The following is a 23475-nucleotide window of genomic DNA, read 5'->3' as shown; positions in this document are numbered from 1 at the left end:
AGTGTGTGGGGGGGGAGCGGAGGCGGAGCGGCCGCCGCGGGTCACGTGAGAGGGGCAGCGAAGATGGCGGCGGGCGGGCTGTGCGCGAGGTGCGGGATGCGGCCGGGACGGAGAGCGGGGGGAGGGGGCGGCGAGCAGCGCTGAGAGCGAACTGCTGCCGATGGGGGGGGGCGGGGAGAACGGCGGGGAGGAGAGGAGCGGCTGTGTGTGGGGGGGGGGACACGGGGGAGTTAACGGCCGAGGGGCCCGCGCCGCTCCGACCCCGCCTCCCGCTCCGCCTGGGCCCGCCCCGTCCCTCGGCTGAGGGGCCCTGAGGGATCTGGGTGTCTCTATTGGGGGGTCTCTATTGAGGTGACTCCATTGAGGTGTCTCCATCGGGCTGTCTCCATTGGGATGCCTCCAGCCCTCCTGCTGCTTCGGTTGGTGCAGAGCATCGCGGTGTAGCTGAGGGAATCCCCCCTTTGGCCGCCTCAGCAGTCGGGCTGTGCTCGGTGGGCTCTGGCCGTGCCCTTAGGGCGGCTCTGGGCGGCAGATCCCTGCGGGAATGTGGCCATTCGGCCTCGCTTCTTTGGGAGCCCTTTGCTGACACCCGGCAGCCACGTGGGAGCTGTAGGAAGGAAGCCCTTTGATGGGATGAGCCCCTTCACATCGCTGCTTTTCCTGCCCTTTTGGTCGTTTATTCTGTCTCTCCGTTTAGCCCCTCGGTGTCTAAGTTGTATTAAAGCAAAGCTCGCACCCCCAGTGAGGCCAAGAACAGCTCTATTCCCTATGGCTGCAGCAAGGGAGCTTCCCTCCCATTGCTCTCCCTCTGATGGGGTGCAGCTCCCACACAGGGAGGTTCTCCTATTGAGTTTGGAAGTAGAAAGAAACTGGTTGATGGATGCATTGGAAGTAGCGGCTTCCATAAGCCATTTTAATGGCACCACGTGTCAGGCGTTACAGGTGATCTGCTTTTACATGGGTTATTTTGATGATGCCAATCTGAAGATAAGTTATTGGGTGTTCTTTAAAGAATGAGGGTAGTTGTGGTGTTTTCACTCCTGATTTGTATTACATTGCTGACAGATGGTCAGTTTTAAGCTTGCTTGGCACCTGTGCTTCTGCAGAGCTGTTGTAGGGACACTCATCTTTGCAGTTGCATTTGCCAGGGTGAGGTGTTGCTTTGTAGCACCTTCCAGCACGGGTTGGTTTTCCTATAAGTTTCTCAGGAGCAGGAAGAAACAAGAAGCTCAGGTGCATGTTCTGAAGAGCTGAGGTTAGCAGGACTTCCCTTTGAAAACATGTTGTGTTTCTTCTCTTCACCTGGTTTTTATTCATCTTTGAATGGAGGTAGAAAACGTTAATAATAATTGTGCTAAGTAGAAGTCTGAAATGGTGTTTGTTATTAAAACAGTCTCCACGTTTTCCCTTTGTTTACAGGAGCAGCAGAGAATTGTGGACAATTCTCCTGGGCAGATCAGCTTTAAGAGAACCAGTAAGTCTGTGTCTTGATAAGCCTGTTCACCTGTCACTTAATGGACTCCATGACCAAATACATCACTTGCACATCTGTTTGAATACTAGTTTTGCTGCTTTTTCCTTGTCCTCAGTGTCAGAGTGTGCCAGTGCCCAGAGGCTGGAAATGCAAACGTATCAGAACCTGGACCTGCACCTTCTCTTTCTTCTCCTTTCCTAATGTTAGGCAAAGCAGCAAGCTTTCTCCTACAACGCTCACCTTGAATCAGTCTGAGTCATAGATGCTGTTATTTGCCTTGTGTTGTTCCTGTCTGTGTGATGGTGGAATTTCTTTGCTTTGCTTAAATCTGCTACTGGACTGGAGATGTTGAGGAATCTGTTCAGTAGTATTTGGTTCTTTTTTTAGGCACAGATTGCATCAGAACTGAACAAGCACTGGCAGAGATTGTTAGAAGGGCTTTCATACTACAAACCTCCAAGGTACAGTAATTGTCTGATTGTAGAAATTAATGTCTAAAATGGAATATAATAATAAGTAGAGGGGCATACTCAATATTTCTCTCTGATTTTGTAAAAATAGATTTTTTTATGGAAAGGTGCAAAAGTGTGAAGTGTTTAATCCAGACTATTCTAGGGCATAAAATATAGGCCAGAAAGAAATAACAGTAGCTTCTACTGTCATTACCAATGTTGGAAAGCTCTTAACCCATCCTTACTTCTGCCCAACTGTGGAGCCCAAGTGCAAGTCTGCACTCTGCAGCAAAGTGGCTTCTCTTGACACTTACTCGTGTCAGAAAGATAACTGGATCTATTCACTGGAAAGGATAGAGTGAATATAGCCTGTGTTTATTATACTGATAAAGTAGTGAACAGTGTTGAGTATTGTCTGGTAGGAAAATTGCTGCTTGTTGTTGTATGACATATTTGAAAGGCTGCTGAGAGCAAACAAGTGTTCAGTTTAAACTGGTAAAATTGATAACTTGGAAATTAAGCCTCTTGAGTTCGTTCCTTGGGGTTGCTGTGTTTTTAATGATAACTGTTTTTTTCTTTAGTGCAACTTCAGCAGAGAAGATAAAAGCTGACAAAGATGTTGCTGCTCCACTAAAAGAGCTGGGCCTGAGGGTCAGCAAGTTTTTGGTGAGTGAAGGTGCTTTTCTGATTATTATTCTTATCCTTGTATTTTCTTCATGCTGAGGAGAGGCAAAGTTAAGTTTCTTTCTGTTCAAAGTAATCTAAAGAAGGTTACAACTACCCATAGTGGCTCTACATCAATTTTTCCTGAGGTTGTTAGTGACTCTATGAAGTGATTTGTTTTTCCTGTTTTACATCCCCTCCTGCTTTTCGGAAGTGATCCTCTTTGGTCTCGGGCTCTTTCAAGACATCTTTTGCTCAGCTGAAAACCAATATCCCTTAAGGTATCTGCCACATTTGAAAATGCTGCTTACCTGCAAGGTTACATTCCTTGTGATTCCCCTTTGGGAGTGAGGGTTAGGTGACCAGTGGCAGTACCTTTCTTTAAATGACTGTGGTGCTCCTCTGCTGAGGTTTTATCTGGCTGCGCCTAAGTGACATCAAGGCTTGTGTATTTTGCTTTCAACTGAAGTGCTGATTGAAACAAGCATCATCCTGAAAGGCAAAAATATGCTATTTTTATTTATTCTGAAGAGAAATTCAACTGGAAATATTTGGAGAGAATCTTTAATGAATTCCATTACCTTTTGTTCATTTCAGAACATCTCTTTTTTTCCAGGGTCTGGATGAAGAGCAGAGCGTGCAGTTATTACAGTGTTATCTTCAGGAAGATTACAGAGGAACGAGGGACTCCCTGAAGGTCCTTAGCTCCCATTTATTTCCTGTTCACTATACGCTTGTCCACAATACCAGTAATCTGTTGATGAACATGATCATATACAACCGTACATTCTGAATTGGAAAAGACTGTAGTTTGTGTTCTCTGAACCTGCGGTGGCCAATTACCACTGTACAGACATGGGTCAGCAGAAGTTCAGGTCTAACTTTCTGGTCCTCTTCCTGCTTGAATCTGCAAGGATTTGGCTCATCTCTGTCTCAGGAGCAGAGGAAACCTACAGATGTATGAATGAAAGTGGGTGGAGATGAAGAACAAACACTTACAATTAAGTATTTAGGTTTTGTCGTTTTGGAAACAGTCTTTCCAAAATAAATGGAAAGAAATTTTTTCTCATTTCTTTCATTTGTGGAGTATTTGTTGTTTGTTTTTGATGGTATTTGTCAGTAGGTATTTCTGCGGTGGGTAATCATTTTGTTATGCTTTGCTTACAGACAGTTCTTCAGGATGAAAGGCAGAGTCAGGCTCTGATGTTGAAGGTTAGTCATTTCAGCTTATATTTTCTATTGAAAAGATCTGAGAACTGACACTTTGTGTTCAGAAAGCCTCAGGATGATGGCAATTTTAGGATTAATGCTGGGGAGTTCAGCTGTCAGGTAAATGCTTCCACATATTCCAAAGCATGTGGGTTTGTATGTTTCTGTCTGAAGGGACAGCTCTGGAAGGGAGGCTGATCGTCACACCTGGCAGTAGATTACTAAAGATTAAGAATAGAAGATTGTATCTTATTTTTGCCTTTCTTTTCCAAGTTTCATTGAATAGTATAATTACAGACATCCCAACAACTTGTTTTATTGAATTCTGTTAAGTAAATTAAATTCTTGTGTTTTTTTTTTAATTATTTTTTATTATTTTTATTTTTTTAGATAATTTAAAACTGCTTAGTTGAAATTCCATCTGTAGCAGTGTTTGAGCACTATGTATTCTGGTGCTGAAGGCACTGGAAGAGGAAAGTGAATTGGAGTTGAACGCAGTAACAAACTGATGCTGGTGCCGTTATGTATTCACAGCTTGCTGACTATTACTATGAAGAGAGGATCTGCATTCTGCGCTGTGTCCTCCATTTGCTCACTTATTTCCAGGATGAGAGGCACCCTTATACAGTGAGTACAGGAACCTTCTCCTGGATGTCATTGAAATAAGCTAAATATGTAAGCTGTGTAGTAATTATCCACCTGTGACTATAAAAACCACACAAGAATGTATATGGAAGTTCATTTATTTATTTGTTTGCTTGTTTAAGGCACAGTACTTCCAGTGTATTGAGAAGCTGGACAAGGAACTTGTTCCTAATTACCGTAAACAGTTTGAAGAACTGTACAAAGCAGAAGCTCCTACATGGGAAACACACGGAAATCTCATGGTATTTTTTTTTTCCATGCTCTTCTATATAACTTACAAAGTATATCTGTCTAACTTAGAAAGTCTTTCTTTATGCATAGTGTGTTGAAATGTCTGCGTGCAGATGTAGCCTATAAGATGGTTCTGTTGAAGAACCTAACCACTGTTTTCTCTTTAATTGAGCAAACTTTTGCTCAGAACCAAAGCAAGCTTTTTGAAACACATTCTTCCATGTAAGAAATCTGTTGATAACACTCGACTATAACAGATCAATTCATGTAGTTCTTCATAGTCTCTTTCTCTCTTGTTATTAATGCAAACCACCAACTATGCAAGCATTGAAATAGCTCAGCCCCTCTTGGTTTCTGATTGATTTGTCTGATCTCTGAGCTTTGATGCATGATGGTGGGACTTCTCCTTGTGCAGACAGAGCGTCAGGTTTCCCGTTGGTTTGTGCAATGCCTCCGTGAGCAGTCCATGCTCCTGGAAGTCATCTTCCTCTACTATGCGTACTTTGAAATGGCACCTGATGAGCTTCTGGCATTTGCAAAGTTGTTCAAGGAGCAGGGATTTGGCACTAGACAAACCAACAGGCATTTGGTGGATGAGAGCATGGATCACCTGGTGGATCGTATTGGGTGAGTAATGTATATCTGTGGAGTGAATACAGAACAGTGCAGTTGTTTTCCTCAGTAATAGAAAAAAAAGAAAAAAGTGCTTATATTTCTTCTCTCTCTTAAGTCGTCACTTTAAAATCACCACTCTGAAAATGAAGCTGAACTAATAATGATGAAGGGAGAATGTCTTTTCTGATTGCACTGGACATTGGTGGCAAAATGAAGAGGTGATTGCAAAGCAGAGGGGCATCCAGATGCCAGCTTTAATTGTCTGTAGTAAGAATAGCAATTAAGACACAGTGCCATTTAGTTTCACCTTGTCTAGTTATAAAGTGAAACTGCATCTTCACAGTTCTGTAGTGTGAACTGAATTGCCCTAGTACAAGCTGTGGGTCTGCTTATACAAGTGGTGATAGCGTCTTAGTTTTGCTGTGTGGGACATAGCTTAGGCTGTGTCCTGAAGGAATGAAGGGTCTTTTTGTTTGTTCAGTGGTAGTTTTGAACATTTTAATCTGTTCTATGCTTAGCATTTCAAGACAAAATTTGGATTACCTGCTGCTAATTTATTTCTTTAAAGAGCAGCTGAACCAATGCAAACTGAATGTTATTCTTTGACTGTCATTCTTTTTACATTAGAAACCAACTGAACAAAAACATCAGCTGAATTCTGATACAAAATGTCTCACCTACTTGATTTTTTTTCCTCTTTCCTGCTTGCAGCTACTTTAGTGCTCTTATTCTGGTGGAAGGCATGGAAATTGACTCCCTCCATGAGCGAGCTTTGGATGATAGAACAGAGGAGCACAAGTTAGCCAATAATTCACATATCCACCAGGTAAAGTGCAGGCAGGGTAACTCCGTGTTCAGCCTGACAGAGTAAGTAAAACTTACTCTGGTTATCGAAGCAGTGCTGTTAAAAGATTATGTATAAAAGGTTCTGACTCTTGTGTTTGCTGGCCAAATAGAAGAGCTAGCATCCATGAAACTTGATGGGACAAATAAGAAGGAAATTAATTCTTCTCCCACTTATATACTTGATTATCTTGGGCCTTTCTTTAAAGAAAGGTGTGTGCAAAGAGTTAGGCAATGTGAGCTTTAAAAGTCTTCTGTTTCATTCCCTTCTCAGTGTCAGGGCTTTTAGGACAGAGAACTTCTGAGGTTAAAAGAGCACAAAGTCAGTAAAACAAGCACACAGACCAAGACTGCACATGCACAGTTTGGTCCATTGGATGTTTGAAGTAATGGTCTGTAATATAACAATGAGTGTTAGCAGAAAGCTGCCATCAGCAATATGCTTACTGAGTATTTTCTGCTTCCCTGAGATCTCAGTTGTGTTTCTCTTATCTCCGTGCAGGAAATGGACAATCAGCTGCTGCAGTTAGGGGATGTCTCACATCACGCTCCTGTGCTTTTGGCTTGGGCTCTGCTCCGTCATACCATAAATCCTGAGGAGTCAACCAATGTTATCAGGAGACTGGGAAGCACTGCTATCCAGCTCAATGTGTTCCAGTACCTGACAAAGCTTCTGAAATCACTTAGCAGTGGGGGCAAGAATGTGAGTTTGTTAGTATTTAATTCTGCACTGTTCTTCAGATATGGTTTCATTAAGCAATACAGTGTGTGAGAGCAATCACCTTGGTGGGCAGAAACCAATGAAAGCAAATCTTCTGCTTTCTCTGAACACTGAATGATTCTTTTTTGGTGTTTTGAAGGTGTTTTTCATGATATTAGTAGTAGCAGTGAATGATTTCTCAGTTCAGTTATGTGTGGTTTAACTGGTGACTGCTTGTTGTACTGTAGCAAGGATTCATGACAGAGGTGTTACTCAGTTACTCAGAGGTGTGCGGTTTGTAAAGGAGACTAAGTGGCTGTTACACTATGTTCTATAGCTCGTAAACTTTCCTGTAATGCTCTTATGTATTCTTTCTTTGCAGTGTACTGCCAGCACAGCTTGTATGTGCATTTATGGGCTTCTTTCCTTTGTCCTGACATCACTGGAATTGCATACATTGGGCAATCAGCAAGTAAGCATCCATTGCTCATTGCGTCTGTTAGCTAATTTGAAATAACCTATCATAACAGATACTAATTTCTTCTGTTAGGTCGTAATCTTGGATTTCAAATAGCAGAATTTCTGTTTTAGATAGATTAGAAAAGTGTGGCTTACACTATGCACATTTAGTAAACACCACTGCAGACTGGTTGAATAACAGTGAAATACAGAATATCTTGAAGTCCTATGGATTTCAAGCCACTTGTCAATGTTTTATTTCCAAAGCAATGGAAGTAACACATGTTCAGTTTTTAAGTTTGAGGGGACATGATACAGTCCTTTGTAAATGTAGTGGACATGTTTGTCCTGGCCAGGCTATTCCTTGATAAGAAGCATGGCTTTAGATTGGTTTTGTGGGTGGTGTTTCCTTCTCTTTTGGCCAGAAGTAGTAGTTCCATCTTAGCTGGTAAGCACAGAAACTTAAATTTTAGGAATGTGACAAAATTTGGTTCTGATGATTATTCTCTGTGTAAAGTAACATTTTGTTTCGTTTCTCTTCTCTTCCTCTGAAGGATATAATTGATGCAGCATGTGAAGTTCTGGCAGCTTCCAGCATTCCTCAGCTCTTCTGGAAGACAGTGAGTGTGCTGGAAATTTCTTTGACCTGCTTTGCTTATAACCAAAACCCGATAAAAAGATTCCCTTTTAGGAAAGGAACAGACTGATTGTATTTAGTTAGTTAGTTGCTAGGAGGCCCTGAGGAGCCCGTGTTCATTTGTATCTATCTTATATTTACGTTTGCCCTTTCCTGCCTTTTAGGTCCATCCCTGGCTTTCCTCTTGAAGGATACTGGAACAAGTTTTAATATAGGTGATAGTTTAAAATAGGGCTGGTATTGCAAGGACTGAACTAACTGCTGGCAAAAGCATCCTGCTTATTTTTTTGTTGTTACAGAATTAGGATGATGCGTAATGTGTTAGTCTTACTTCCTGCCTTATACTTGCACACTGCCTCATGCTTTAGTCTGTGCAAGGACTGGAGTGGTACTTCTGTGCATGATTAATGTCCAGTGTACGACTTTGAAAGGAGCTGTATCCTTATGCTGCACTGAGGCTATTTTAGTATTTCTTTTTAGCAGTAAGACATTTGTTCTGTTTCCATCACCAGGAACCAACTGCAGGTCTGGGTATTATCCTGGACAGTGTATGTGGGATGTTTCCCCACCTTCTTACTCCTCTCCTTCAGCTGCTCCAGGCTCTTGTGTCAGATAAATCTACTGCAAAGAAGGTACAAGATCTCTCTTGGTGTTTGGGAGATTATTTCAAGATAGGGGTAGCATGCTGTGTGGTAATGCATGCTAATGACATGGTTGATTAATTTTTAAGAGGGTTTGTCTCTTTGGCTGTGTTTTTTTAAGCTCTCTTTCTGTACAGGTGTACAGTTTCCTGGATAAAATGTCCTTCTATATTGAACTCTACAAGCATAAACCTCCTGATGTGATCTCTCATGAAGATGGCACCCTGTGGCGAAGGCAGGCTCCAAAGCTCCTCTATCCTCTAGGTAAGGAAATCGCATTTCATCTTTTTTTATTCAAGTGATTTGTGGAGTTTAGTTCTTTACCTGTCTTCTAACTTGTGGGGAGACTTACGGATTTACTTCCTTCTTCACTCTTTAGGACTAGGTCAGACAAATTTGAGGATACCTCAGGGTACAGTGGGCCAAGTGATGCTGGATGATCGAGCTTATTTAGTACGATGGGAGTATTCCTACAGCAGCTGGACACTGTTTACCTGTGAGATCGAAATGCTGCTCCATGTTGTATCCACAGCAGGTGAGAGAGGCAGGGAGTGTAAGAGAGAATAAAGTAATTGATTGTTGTTATCAATTTTAAGTTAATAGTAGGATTGAGCAGCCCTGAGTACTTCTGAAAGAGCTTGGAATACTCACCCAAAACGTGGTTTGTTTTTGTTATTGTTGTTGGTTTTGGTTTGGGGTTTTAGTTATGGTAATCCACTGCAAAAGGCTGAGAGCATATAATGTGGTGAGCCTGGGGATATTCTGGAAGATGAACATGCATTGTTTTAAGCTTGATAACTGCTGATGCATAATGTTTGCATTCTAATGCTACTTTTCTTTACCTAGATGTGATTCAGCATTGTCAGAGGGTCAAGCCAATCATTGATTTGGTTCATAAAGTCATCAGCACTGATGTGTCCATAGCAGATTGCCTTCTGCCAATCACATCACGAATCTACATGCTGCTGCAGAGGTGAGTCATTGACCAGCACAGAGTCACTAACAGCAGGGGTACCTGAGAAGATGTAATGAGCTGAAAATGTGTTTGCTTACCCATTACCAAAAGATCTGAAAGAAGTGCATCTCAGTGGTTGAACTTCACAGGGCTGATGTTCAGTAAGGACTGTTCTGGCTACAGAATGCTTTGGTGCAGCAGAACGATCCCTACTTCACTTTTTTCTTGGACGTTGTGGCACATATTAACTCTCCCTCCAGTCATCTGCTGGTTAATCACTATTCACTGTGACAGCCTGTTGTCTGATGAGCCTTGCTTTGTGCAGTAAATTGATCTGATTCAAGGGAGAGGGAGAGTTGGCAAGGCTGGATTGACAGTGTGGACTCTGGTGTCTGTGCTGGAGTGTAGGTTTGATGCTTTGGATCAAAACAGCAGCATATAGGCTAGATCACAAATGGCAGTGCATTTTATGCATATTTGTCTTTCCCAGGCTGACAACTGTAATCTCTCCCCCTATGGATGTTATTGCTTCTTGTGTCAATTGTTTGACTGTACTGGCTGCACGGATGCCAGCCAAGGTGAGGACCTTCTTGGTTTTCTAAGTTTGAAAACTGGTACATAGGCATGTGAGTGAGAGATAATATCTCTTCTTATTCTCATGCAGGTTTGGACTGACCTTCACCATACGGGCTTCTTACCATTTGTTGCCAATCCAGTGTCCAGTATGAATCACATGGTTAGGTATTGGTGTGTTGTTGTTTTTTTCTGCCTGATTTGTTCATAATTTGCCATAAGACCTTTCTGCCTGTTTGAAATCTAAGATTTATGGAATCTGTGCATCTCTGGCATTTCTCACTCATGTCGAAGTTGTATTATTTGTACAATGAATCCCCTTGCTTGTTTCACAGTGCAGAGGGAATGAATGCTGGGGGCTATGGAAACCTGCTGATGAGCATAGAGCAGCCTCAAGGCGAGTACAGAGTTACCATCTCCTTCCTGAACCTCATCACGACTCTGGTCCGGGTGAGTGCTTCTGGAGTGGTCGTTATGTGAAGTCAGCTGAGAAAGTGAAATACAGCAGTGCCTGACATGGTCTGTGCAGTGTGTCTCTGAGTAATCAGTCATTGGTCAGTGTTCCTTATGTGCTGCTGCTTTGTGCTTTCTCTGCTTCTTTCAAAGCTCTGCTCTGATCTGATCTACAAGACAATAGAAATTTTTTTTATATCTATGTCACCATCTTCAGTGGTTTTCTCACATTTAAGGACCCATAGCTGATCTTCCTATGAAAGATTTGATGTCCATTAAACGTGAAAGGAAAAAATAACATTTCTGTTTCTTCCAGGGACAACTTGGTAGCACCCAGAGCCAAGGGCTTGTGCCCTGCATCGTGTTTGTCCTGAAGGAGATGTTACCAAATTACCACAAATGGCGTTACAACTCTCATGGAGTGAGAGAGAAAATTGGTAAGGAAATGGAGGGGGTTGGCAGGTGAGGTTGAAAAGGATCACCAGCCTTGGGGAGAAAACATAAATTTTTCCCATTTTTTAATCAGATCTTTGTTCTGGCAGACGTTTAAGATTTGCTTTGTGCATCACCTGCTAGTATTGGTAGATGCCGAGATTTGGTTGAAAATATTAAGGACTAGGTAATGGGTCACCCTGAAAACTGAGCGCTCCTTTTCATCTGTGTTTCAGGATGCCTCATTCTACAATTGATTCATGCGATACTGAATTTATGCCCTGAAATGGATCCTCGCAGTAGGTAAGGTGGATGATGGATGTCAGGTCTGGGGTTGCCTGGCTTATAGTGCAGCAGGACTCTGTTGCTGTCTTTTTGTTTCAGTTTTTGAATGCAAGTTACCTGGAGTTAACTGGCCTGCTTGTTTAGTGCTGGTTTCAGTGGTTTTCTGCATTACTGAGAATAGGAAGGGTAGAAAAAGAGACAAAGCAAAGCATGGTGGTTTTTAGAGTATCTGATACAGAAAGGGAAAAAAGCATATGTATTCCATGGCGCAGACTGCCACCCACTTTCCTATTTGATATATCCACTCTGAAGGAAGTAGAAGGGAGAATGAAGTAGAAGTTAGTGGACATGTAGAAATGCTAACATTACTTTGTGGTTATTTAGTAAGTGCTGGGGGGGGAAAGTATAGTGAGTGATCTTAATGATGATGTTCTGTGGTGTTTGTGTCCCACAGCAATGCCCCCAGCCTTCAGTCCTTGTGCATCTTCAGCCTGGCCAACACTGAAGCAGGGCAAGCTGTCATTAACATCATGGGGATTGGTGTGCACACTATTGACATGGTAATGGCCTCCCAGTCCAGTAGGTGAGTCGTATGCTTCATCTCTGTGTAAGAAGGAAAACAACAGGGCAGTATTTGAAATGTAGCTTTGACATGATTGCACTTACCTGGGGATCTGTGGCAGCCTGCCTTGTATATTCTAGAGGAGCAAGCCTTCTTTGTTACGGATCCATATTTAATTTTTGTTGTACTCTATGCTTCATGCTGTTGCTTTAGTTTTCTACTTTGCTTAGCCAAACTTGCCAGGAGGTTGTTTTTGAGAAAGCCTGCCTTTTGTTCTTTTAGAACATCTGGAAGGGAATCCAGACTTACTAGAGAGAAATGCTTTTTGGCTTTCATGTCTTTCCAGAATGTTTATCCTGTAAGGAAAGCCTTAGGAAATTGCTGGATTTAGAGCCAGTTTAGTCTCATCGTTTATCGTGGATGTGTTATAGTTTCTTTAAGATTGGCTCATGCAAATGTGTCTCCCTCTGTCTTAATGCATTTAAAACCCTTCTCCTAAAGAGGGGGAGAGAAGTGACAATAGGCTGTCAGACTATTTTCCTTTTTTGTTTGATGCTGAGAATTCAGGGCTGAGCAGACAATCCACATTGTGGCTGTGTGGGGGTTTGTATTTCAGCAGCTGTTAGGTGGTGATGTGACAGTCAGAGTGAAAATGTGTTATAACCTCTGACTGACAGAGTGCAGAATTTCATCTTTGAATGTTGTGCAGATAATAAACCTCAGTTGTCAACACAGTTACTTACTTTGCTTTCTTTTTCAAAACACAGTGATGAGTCACAAGGCCAAGGCCAGCTGCTGATACAAACTGTGAAGCTGGCATTCTCAGTCACCAATAATGTCATACGATTGAAACCCCCCTCTAGTGTGGTATCTCCACTGGAACAGGCACTTACTCAGCATGGTATGTATTCTTCCATGGAGACAGCCTGGGAAGTTGTGGTTTTTTGTTACTTAGAAATAGTCAGTGTGTGTCTCATTACAGACAATATGTCAGTTATTGAAATGTCCAAAATGTGCTTTCTAGTGATAGGTGAAGGCTAATTCTCCCTCCTTTAAGGCATTCTACTGGGTGTGGTAACCCTGTTTGTGGTGGAGGGGTTGGAACTGGGTGGTCTTTAAGATCCCATCATGCTTCATTTTTTTGGAAGACTTACCAAATTCTCACCTTTTGCTATGGAAGTCATTATTTGTGAAATAGCTGCACTTAATCGTTGATTTTGATTGTGGCCCTTTCAGGTGCTCATGGAAACAATCTTATTGCGGTCTTGGCCAAATACATCTACCACAAGCATGATCCTGCGCTTCCACGCCTGGCCATCCAGCTGCTCAAGCGACTGGCTACGGTAGGATGAGGCTCCCACGAGAGCTTTGCTTCTTCCTTTCTGACTGATTCCACCACTGAATTCTTTCAAAACAGTTTCTTCAGGCTTGTTTGTATCAGGGAGGTTAATGCAAGTCGGCTGAAGGCAGTGTGGACTGAAAACTATTTGTATTAGAGAAGAGGCATTCTGTAGCATTTGGTTATCCTGGCTTCTGATGTTTCTTTCCTTTTACAGGTTGCTCCCATGTCTGTTTATGCCTGTCTTGGTAGTGATGCTGCTGCCATCCGCGACGCCTTCCTCACCCGCCTGCAGAGCAAGATCGAGGACATGCGCATTAAGGTCATGATACTGGAATTCCTCACAGTGGCAGTGGAGACACAGCCTGGGCTCATCGAGCTCTTCCTGAACTTGGAAGTGAAGGATGGCAGTGATGGCTCAAAGGTAGAATGGCTGACATTTGCCTGGAGATTCTCTGCTCTTTTATTGTAACATCTCTGTGTTTTATGGCATGGATCTCTAGAGTCTTTACGTGCAACTCTGTGTGTCTGATGTAAAGGTGAATGCAGAACGTGTTTGCAGTGAATGCTTGTGCTGTGTTCTCAGCTTTATTAAGGAGCTGTTCTTAGTCTTCATAAGATCCTCTCTAATGATTCAGAGCAAAAAGGCCCAACTCAAGAAAATCTCCAACTGCAAAGCAGTAGTGAAAAAAGTACTGTGAAAAACTGGTACTATTTGTTATACAGTGTATTCCCACTGCATCATGTACTCAAGATTTACCATTCTGTTGAAGAGGAATTGAGGGCATTCTGCTGTAATACACATCTCTGCAGTGGTTTGGTGGGGGCATAACCTCTCTTGTTTCCTTTTGCTTTAGGAGTTCAGTCTGGGGGAGTGGAGTTGCCTCCAAGTAGTCTTAGAGCTGATAGACTCCAAACAACAGGAGAGGTACTGGTGTCCTCCCCTCCTGCACCGTGCTGCCATCGCCTTCCTGCACGCCTTGTGGCAGGACCGCCGAGACAGTGCCATGCTGGTTCTGAGGACAAAGTGAGTGGTTGTTCTCCTACAGTGTGTTCTGCTGCCTGTATCCTATAACGCCTTTTCTTTGGTCTGTTGAGGGACAATTGCATCCTAGGTGTTGTGCATCCTAGTGAGGGGTGTGCTGTGTGTGTGTTTTCTGTCCCTTGGGAAAGAAGATGAAAAGCCAAAGTGTGCGTGTTCAGAAGCAAATAGATGTGGAATTTGGAATGGACCAAATGCTGCTAAGCATGAGGGAGATGACTGATACTCCTTCTGTATCCATCTCCTAGGCCAAAGTTTTGGGAAAATTTGACTAATCCACTGTTTGGGACTCTTCCTCCGCCTTCAGAGACGTCAGAGGTGAGTTACATCAGGGCAAAATGGAGGCAGCTTTGTAGTTCTCGGATGGGTCTCTAAGTGTGTGTGGCTGTTTGTGCTTTCAGCTTTCTGAAAAGCAGTGTGACTGGCTGGTCTCAGCAGAGGCAGGAGCTGAGCAATTCTCTGCTCTTTTTTCACATGTGAAATCAAAATAGATGTTATCTGGCATCTGTGTTTGTGTTCTATGGAAGATGTGCTGTATGTAGTGCACCTGTACTGTGTATGCTGTCTGACTCCTCGTATTTAGGCACAGCTCAGGCTGGCTGGAGTCATGGAGAAATCAGAGAGGTTTATTGCATTCTTCCTTCCTGTGGGTGTTTTCCCCTTCGTTATGAGTGGCCTGTGCCTTCACTCAGTTTGACTGCCACTTTGAATCCAGTATTCCTTCCTTATCATCACCAGTCCACTGTCAAATGACATAACTGTTGCTATCATGGGAGAAACAAGTCTGCCAAACCAGATTATCAGTCACTGTGAGTGGGTGGGTAAGGTTAAATTAGAGTTCCACTCACACTGCGGAGCAAGATGCTCAAATTTTGCTTTCATCTTGTCTTTGTAGCTCAGTGTCTTGGATACCTGTGCCTTAATCATGAAAATCATCTGCTTGGAGATCTACTATGTTGTCAAGTGAGTCTTTGGCAGTCTCTCCTTCATCCCTCTACTAAAGTCTCAACTCTGTGTCTTAGTTCCGATAGACCACACAGGCTTTCAGCAAGTAAATACACGTAATCCTGTGAAAACTTTGTAAGATCTCTTTATGCAATTGGTGATTGCAAGAAATTCACATGTATGTTTGTGATCTGTTTCTGTAGCCCATAGGTGAGAATGCTGGTATTTCCTTGTACCCTGTAATCAGAATATACGGTAGTTAATGGAAGAAATGGTGAACTAAGTGAAGTGCATAGTGATTGCTGAATAGCATGTCAGTCATTTTCTCAGACTGAGTTTAGTTTTTTTGAACATAACAGCTTTGATATAATGAATAGTCGGGATTAACTAAAATCTCCATTAAAAAACAACAAAACAAATGGTAGATTTTCTTCAGGGATCATCTTTTCTCCTTCAGTATGATGCAAAAAGTGGGATTCCCTGCACAGGTCTAATCTGTGGAATACCCTTCACTTGCAAGCTGTGCCCTTGGCTTTCCTACCTGAGTCTCAGAAGGAGTGTATTCTCTGACCAAAGAATAAATGAAGATATCTTCTCCTCCTTATTTGGTCAGGGGCTCCCTGGATCAGTCCCTGAAAGACACTCTGAAGAATTTCTCCACCAAAAATCGCTTTGCTTATTGGTCAGAATATGTGAAATCGCTGGCATATTATGTGGCAGAGACAGAGGGCAGTAGCTGTGCCTCCATGACAGAATATCAGATGCTCATCTCAGCCTGGCGGATGCTGCTCATTATATCTACTAGCCATGTAAGAGCTGCCCTTGTGGGCTTTTTCTCTTATCTCTCATGATAATCTGATATTAACACTTTGAATAATGCAGTGTCAGCTTCTCAGGGTTTAGCTACATCATAGTGAAAATCCATTGTTAGTTTCCTTTCAGTTATGATATATCTGCACTGAGAATGGGACTTGGCACAAGGATGGTGTAGGCTTAGGGTAGTTAGTGTTTCATCTGTTTGAGTGTGGGGGAGTGGTATACAATATTTATAGCAATTTGAAGTAATTAAATGGACCTGAAGAGATTTTGCTTGGTGTAGTGAATGGCCCAGCAGGGAAATCAGCCATTGCCAACTTCGTTAACTGCTCATATACTTCAGTGATCTCTGCAAAATTGCATCGTTCAGCTGATACAAAATTGGGTGTATTCTTTAAGGAACAGAACAGCAAGTTGATGTTAGAGAGGAAAAATGGTGTATCTTTTATTGTATTTGATTGAGCTTTGCTTTTGTGGATCCTAGGCGGATATAATGCATCTCACTGATCCTGAAGTTCATCAGCAGTTGTTTCTGGATGTGCTGGATGGGACCAAGGCTTTGGTAGGTGCAAATTCCTCTACGTTCTTGAATTTTCCAATTGCTCATCTCATGTGTACTGTAAGGAGCTCTATTTCTGCAGCTGCTTCCCATCGTAGGTTTTTTTTCTTTCAGATCCTGTAAATTTGGACTGTATCAGAGTCTTTCCCTTGAGCTTCATATACATCTATGTTTAATGTGTCATTTTTGATGCAGCTGGGTGACCCTGCAGAGGGCTCTGGTTCCCCTGGTGCTGCCAGCTGCTGAAAAACCATTTTGTGGTGGTACTTGGGCAGGGCAGTTCTTGCACTGTATACATTGAATTGACTGTTACACCTTTAACTCTTGTGATGTTTCTTCTTAGCTTCTGGTTCCCATGTCGGTATCTTGTCTGCAGCTGGGCTCTATGCTGTGTACACTTCTTCTCATCCTGCTGAAGCAGTGGAAGAGGTAGGTATTATTTTGTATGGGTACTTACTGATCACTTCTAAGCATAAAAACTTAGGAAAGTATGTTTAAGTGTTTTGCTCTAGTGATTTTCCCTTAGTGATCTGGGGAGGAACCTGATGCCTTATAATGAAGTTTCCTTTTGAGATGGCAAATATCTGTAGTTTGTTGCTGAAAGATGTTATAGCAATGCATACATGGTTTGACTTTCTGCTTTCTGGTGAAAAGTGTATGACAAAAGGCTTTTGTAATAGCAAGCCCTGCATTTGTACTGTGCTGTGGCCTGTCTTTAGTGAGCTGAGGTAGTGACTTGCCTAGGTTTCATTGGAAGAACCTAAACCAATGATGCACACAGCTCAGTTGAGCCAGTGTATTTACTGAGGGATCGTGTCTAATCTGAAGAGCTCTTCCTTTTTGTTGTCAGCGAGTTGGGTTCTGTGGATAAAATCATAAACTCCTTGACGCAGATTCTGGAGGGAGTTCTGCAGGCAGATCAGCAGATGATGGAGAAAACCAAAGCCAAAGTGTTCTCAGCTCTTATCACTGTGCTGCAGATGAAGGAGATGAAAGGTGAGGTTCTGTATGTACCAACATCAAGAGCAGTGCTGCCATGGTTGAATACACAATTAACACTACCACGTTTCCAGCATAAAGATGTGTATGGTGTTAGCTGTAGTGCAAGATGTAGAATGTTATTTTGTTACTTCAGTCCTTTGTGGGACTGTGTACACTGTAGTAGCACTTAATACAGTGGAACCTGGACAGTATTTTTCTATGCTGTGCAACTGATATAAAGGCACTGAGTTGAGGAGTGTCTCAGTTTACCTGATCCATTGCAGTCCCTGTCCCACTGCAGGGCCTGCAAGCCCACGTTGTCCAGAAAATAAACAAAGTGGAGAATTATTACTGTTCTTTAATATTTGTATTTGGTGCTGAATTTGAATTTGCAGTCATGTGAGTAAAAGGTGGTGCAGTTTGTTGTGATGGGTTTTCATGAGAGTGTGGTGTTTATACAGCAGCTCATGGACAGCAGGCTGCATCCATGGACTGGGGCCAGCAATCTGGAGCAATGGGTAGGCAGTGCTGTTGGGAGCAGCTACAGAATGGTCAGTCCGTGGCAGTGCTTGATTTCTGCTTTGAAATGTAATCAGCTGATAATGACTTCTTGGGAAAATTACGTTTGATATGATTCAGATGGTGATCTTATAAATTATTTATATTCTTCTGGCCTTGTTCATCTGACTTTGTTACAATTCCTCATGTTCTGTCTTTTGGGTTCTGCAATAAAAACAGTAATATTAACTCTCAGGAATGTATCCCAGTGATATTACCAGTTCGACCTAAGCTGGTGTGCTAACTGTTACCTATTCCATGTGTGTGGCAGTGAATGAGATCCCTCAGTACTCCCAGCTGGTGCTGAGTGTGTGTGAAACGCTCCAGGATGAGGTCATTGCACTCTTCGATCAGACTCGACACAGCCTGACCTTGGGAGATGCCACAGATGACAAGGACAGCATGGAAACAGATGATGTCTCTCGTGTTAAACACAAGGACCAGCGAGATGGGGTAAAGGGACAAAAAGATCTGTGTGTGTTGGGGACCCCATTTGCTTCCTGCTGCCTCTAAAGGAAACTTTGGCAGTTCTTACATTGGAATTGCTCCGTGATATTTTGGCGTATGTCAGCCTGGGAAATTGGCTGTTGCTGTCTCTCCTTCAGATCTGTCCTAAGAAACATTGTCACAGTTTATATGAGAGCCAGGAATTGCACAGAGTATAATGTGAGGGACACCAGCCACCTTATGATTCTGAGAATGGCTGAACTTCGGATCATCACATGAAATGCTTTCAAGATTTCTTTCATGGCGTACATGTCAAGCATATACCCTGTTCTCCCCTCCAGGTTTGTGTTTTGGGTCTGCATCTCGCAAAAGAGCTCTGTGAAGTTGATGATGATGGAGATTACTGGCTGCAGATTACTAGGAAAGTCCCTGTGCTTCCTACCATCTTTACTGCTTTGGAGATCAGCCTGAGAGTTAAACAAAACCTTCACTTCACAGAGGCCTCGTTACATCTCCTGCTGACCTTAGCAAGGACGCAACAGGTGAGAGATGCAGAGAAAAGAAAGCATACAGCTATTCATTTTAATAGGCTCCGTGTATCTCATTACTCTGCCTGCAATGCAGCTGCACAGTGGTGTGTAGATAAAGGGGTTGTTAGAAGCTGGCAAGCAGTGGGTCCTGTCTTTACGCCTCCCTGTTTTGCCTGCTGCTTCTTTTTGATGGGATGTCTCAGCTGGAAGATCTGAGGCAGCCAGAGCAGACCTGTAATTTAGAACAGGCACTTTCACTGAATGTGTTCTGCAATGCAGATTATCCAGCCCTATTTAAAACAGTACTAAGTGTTGGAACCTGGTTTCTCATTACTTGAGGTAAAGCGTTACTTATCTATTACAAATTCAACTTAGTGTAGGGCTTTAAGTGCAATGAAGGCCATTCCAAAGCTAGCTCTTCTCAAAGATCAGGTGTTTACCAAAGCAGGTGACATGGAAATGGAATTGACAGTACAGTTGTGCAGGTTAAGTTTTATTGCAAGAACAGCAGTGCTCTTCTTGTTGCTAGTTTTTAGCAGTATGTGTGACAAAGCTTCTCTGAAAGGGTGGTGGCAGTGCAAGGGACAGAAATAGGAGGAGCCTCTTCAGTCTTAGACCAGGGAGAAGCCTGCATATATTAATGGTAGTTTGTTCTGTGCCTTGTAGGGAGCAGCAGCAGTGGCTGGGGCTGGTGTCACACAGAGTGTCTGCCTGCCCCTCTTGAGCGTGTACCAGCTCAGCACTAATGGAGCCATTCAGGTGGGTGCTGCTTCCTTTTGAGTAGCAATGTGCCAGGAGAGCTTGCTGTACCCTGCCTTGCAGGCTGTGGCTGAACAGGAGCCCTTTGGGTTGGGGGACGTATCTCCTGTAGGACCTGGAGACTTGAAAACGATGCGAAGTGTTTGTGGTGTGTGCCACAAGTTGTTTGTTTCTGTATCTGTGCAGACATCTGCTTCGTCTCGGAAGTCTCAGGATGCTCCTTCTTGGCCTGGGGTCTATCGCCTCTCCATGTCACTGATGGAGCGCCTTCTCAAGACACTCCGATACAACTTCTTGACAGAAGCACTGGACTTTGTTGGTGTCCATCAAGAAAGGATTCTTCAGGTATGTCACGTGCCTTCTCTGTGATGGTTTACCTGGTCTCTGTGTTGCAGCAACAGTGGAAATGGGTCAGTAACTGTAGAAGTGTTAAACAGACACAGCTGCTGTCTTTTTTTTTCTTCTCTAGAAGAATGGACTTCATGCTTTGGCTCTCAATGTCCTGATTTACTTCTCTCTGCTTTCCAGTGCCTCAATGCAGTACGGACGGTACAGAGCTTGGCTTGTCTGGAGGAGGCTGATCACACTGTTGGCTTCATTCTCCAGCTCTCAAATTTCACAAAGGAGTGGCATTTCCACCTGCCGCAGCTTATGAGGGACATGCAGGTAGGAGTCAGAATACTGCCATAGGTAACACTTAATGGTGGAATGCAGGGAATTGGATGTGGTAAGAGCAAGTGGCACTGCAGTTATTTTTATTACGGCTCTTTATGTTCTTTCCTTTATGTCACACTCTTCTGCCTGGATGGGCTTTGATTTTTGAAGAGATTTCTCCCTCGTCTTCTTTATTTCAGGTCAATCTGTGTTACCTGTGTCAGGCCTGTACCTCCCTCCTGCACAGCCGCAAAATGCTCCAGCACTACCTGCAGGTGAGTGAGGATGGGGTCCCGAAGGCTGAAAGTTGGGAGCATTGTGTGCTCATGCTTCATGCTGAAAGCCAAATGCTATTCAGTATCTGGGCTCTGTTCCCAGTGATGATTACCAGCAATATCAATAGCTGGGATTTGCATCTTTCTGCAGCAAAAACGCGTTCAGATAGTAGTTGAGACGAAAAGCTCTGACTGTGAAAGGTCAGACCTTGAGAAACAGCAGCCTGTGCTTGAGTGATGCTATTATCGTTTTAGAGCTGCCTACAAAGCATCAAGGAAGCTGCATTGCTGTAGTGCTCTCTAGGGCCATTAAGACATCACTGACCTGGTGTCCTTAATCTGGTTTAATTTGTTTAAGAGATACAGCTGAACGTGAGGTAGAGATCATGCATTGCTGAAAGCATCACCTTTAATGCAAAACAATCAGGAATGTATCTAACACGCTTTTCTCTGCAGACAAAAAATGGCGACTCCCTTCCGTCAAGTGTGACTCCACGAGTGCAGCGTAACCCCCAGGCCTCCTCCAAACACCCCAGCCCTGAGTCAGAGGCAGCAGAGCAGAAGGCGCTGCTGATGGTGCAGTACAGCCTCTTGAAGATCCTCAGCAAATCTCTTGCTGCGCTGCGCCACTTCACCCCTGACGTCTGCCAGATACTCCTGGATCAGGTAAGAGATGTTGCACCCTGGGCAGGGAGGTTTCTGTCGTCCCAAGTGACGTTCTGGGTCCTCAGAGGTCACACAGTCCTCTTTGCTTTTCTCCACAGTCACTGGACCTTGCTGAGTACAACGTGCTCTTTGTCTTGAGCTTCACCACACCAGCCTTTGATTCGGATGTCGCACCTTCCTTTGGGACCCTCCTTGCTACAGTCAATGTGGCCCTCAACATGCTGGGAGAGGTACTGGCCATCTGTGTTTGGGAAGGCACAGCTCCTGCAGTAACCTCAGAGAACTCCTTTGATGAACATTCTGAAGAGTAGCTCCTGTATGTGCTGTGTCCAATAGCTGTGTTTTTTTTCAGCTGGATAAGAAGAAGGAGCCTTTTCCTCAGGCTGCAGGGCTGAATATGCAAGAGGGAACCAAAACCCTCAAGTAAGTTTCTAGATCTTTTATTTAGCTGCGGCCAAGGGGCAGAACCCAATGCTGCTCAGGTCAGAGCTGATGTTTATAGGCATTAGGGTGGCTTCAGAACTTCTCACTCTGAACAACAGGAGTTCAGCTGCCTGTTAGAAGCTCTCCAAAGCACACAGGGCAAGTGGGGCTTTCTGCTCTGTTGACTGTAGCTTTTGTTGTCACTGCCTGAGCCCAGTCTGAGCAGCAGCAGTGCAACCCCCTTAGTACTGTAGGTGAAATCTTTCCAAGGCTGTTGATCTGAAATTGGGATATTTGGCTCCTGCTGATCTGCGTTTCCTTGCACAGGTCTCTGCTCATGTTTACAATGGAGAACTGTTTCTACCTGCTCATCTCCCAGGCTGTTCGGTACTTGAGAGACCCAGCGGTGCATCCCCGCGATAAGCAGCGGATGAAGCAGGAGCTCAGCTCTGAGCTGGTGAGCAGCTCGTACCATTCTCTCTCCCTGTTCATTCTAAGTGTGTTCTGTGGGAAAAGGTCCCTTGTCTGCCTGGTACGGCCCATTCCCCTGCGTGAGTGAACAGCCCTTGGTATGTGGGCTGTGCAAGCTGATGTTTGTTCCTGTGCCGCCAGCACCTCGTTTTGGGAGGTAGATGGATGTACGCTTGGAAGAAACTAACTCGTCGTATCTTCTCATTTCAGAGTACGCTGCTTTCCAGCTTGTCTCGTTATTTCCGCCGTGGAGGTCCCTCCTCTCCTGCCAGTGGGGTTCTTCCCTCTCCCCAGGGGAAGTCAGCCTCCAAGCTGGGCCCTGAGGGGCAGGAACCTTTGTTTCAGCTCGTGCAGGCCTTCGTTCGGCACGTGCAGAGATAGATGCTGTTCTGCCACAGCCTCCCTTTCCAGGACTCGCACCAGAACGATTCGTGTCCGCCACAGACAGCATCACCCTTGGGAGAGCCTGTAACAAGGACTGGGGCGGGGAGGGAGGCCTGGTCTGGGCAGCGTTGGATACCAAGCTGTAATATCAGCAGCACGATCCTGTTAGCTCTTGCAGCACAGTGAATGTAAGGAGAGCTGCGACGGGCTCCTCACTGACCAGCTCACAGCCTGCCTGCTCCATCTGCTAGAGCATCCTGGCTGGGTACAAGTGCTGAACAGTCAGAACCTTTATTTTTATAGCTTGTACCTCAGCTGGCAAAGCTCTGGCTGATGGAGGGAGAGGACAGACTCTTCTCTGGGCATTAACTGTGCTCTTAACACAAGGTGCAGTCTGCCTCTCCCTCCCAGTCAGAGTCCAGTTAAGGCACAAGGTAGGGATCAGCCAGCAATTCAGAGACCATCTTTCTACTCCTATTTTTGTACTGAGTGGTTCAAGGCAAGGTGGTGTATGTGTGCTCACGCCTCCCCTCCACCCTGCAGTCTGTGTGTTGTGTGTGTTTCTGAAGAGCAAGGCCTCGCTCAAGGTTTTTAAGTCAAAATTCCATTGCTCTAGTCTTGCAATTTTTTTGTAACTGTGGCCTATTTATACTGATATTAAAACCTTTATAGACAGCAGCTGGGTTTGTGGCTTTGTATCCTGCAGCACCAGGCCCTGCATCGTCTGCGTAGTTCTGTGTCAGCTGAGCTGAAGTACTTTGTGACAGCAAGGTGAGCTGTGGCTTGAGTGACACTGC

At 44.0% G+C, this 23475-nt stretch overlaps 1 protein-coding gene across 16 annotated transcripts; it reads left to right on the top strand.

The window, feature by feature from the left end:
• The first annotated feature begins 43 nt into the window (after positions 1-43).
• NUP188 (nucleoporin 188) lies at positions 44-23356 on the top strand. 16 transcript variants are annotated; one of them, XM_085521385.1, is made up of 45 exons: positions 44-89; positions 1420-1474; positions 1862-1935; positions 2508-2592; positions 3206-3286; positions 3757-3801; positions 4333-4425; positions 4566-4685; positions 5090-5301; positions 6001-6115; positions 6635-6835; positions 7215-7304; positions 7846-7911; positions 8441-8560; positions 8707-8833; positions 8949-9104; positions 9416-9542; positions 10015-10102; positions 10189-10265; positions 10433-10547; positions 10867-10987; positions 11219-11285; positions 11722-11850; positions 12597-12730; positions 13066-13172; positions 13386-13592; positions 14026-14195; positions 14459-14528; positions 15106-15173; positions 15769-15964; positions 16456-16533; positions 16874-16959; positions 17381-17526; positions 17976-18029; positions 18341-18522; positions 18858-19058; positions 19713-19805; positions 19992-20150; positions 20334-20471; positions 20660-20734; positions 21191-21400; positions 21499-21630; positions 21753-21823; positions 22151-22280; positions 22505-23356. In XM_085521385.1, exons 1-45 carry the CDS (start codon positions 64-66, stop codon positions 22673-22675), a joined length of 5268 nt encoding a protein of 1755 aa, XP_085377511.1. In that variant the 5' UTR covers positions 44-63; the 3' UTR covers positions 22676-23356. The 16 variants fall into 16 exon arrangements, 12 of the variants coding, with proteins under 12 accessions (XP_085377511.1, XP_015734438.1, XP_085377510.1 ...); XM_015878952.3 differs by having other exon boundaries at positions 17973-18029; XM_085521384.1 differs by having other exon boundaries at positions 10189-10271.
• The last annotated feature ends 119 nt before the right edge of the window (positions 23357-23475 follow it).

The sequence above is a fragment of the Coturnix japonica genome, chromosome 21 (genome assembly GCF_054131305.1).
Source record: "Coturnix japonica strain WE chromosome 21, WE-NBRP24, whole genome shotgun sequence".
Classification (NCBI taxonomy): Eukaryota; Metazoa; Chordata; class Aves; order Galliformes; family Phasianidae; genus Coturnix; species Coturnix japonica.
Note: the sequence above shows the minus strand (reverse complement) of the source record. Positions and strands in the feature narration are given on the sequence as shown.

Excerpts from the sequence above, each read along its gene's own strand:
- NUP188 (XM_015878950.3), top strand. The coding sequence starts at position 64 with ATGGCGGCGGGCGGGCTGTGCGCGAG. Across the intron at positions 1,475-1,861 it reads GATCAGCTTTAAGAGAACCA|GCACAGATTGCATCAGAACT; the intron begins GTAAGTCTGTGT and ends TTCTTTTTTTAG. Across the intron at positions 12,731-13,065 it reads ACAGGCACTTACTCAGCATG|GTGCTCATGGAAACAATCTT; the intron begins GTATGTATTCTT and ends TGGCCCTTTCAG.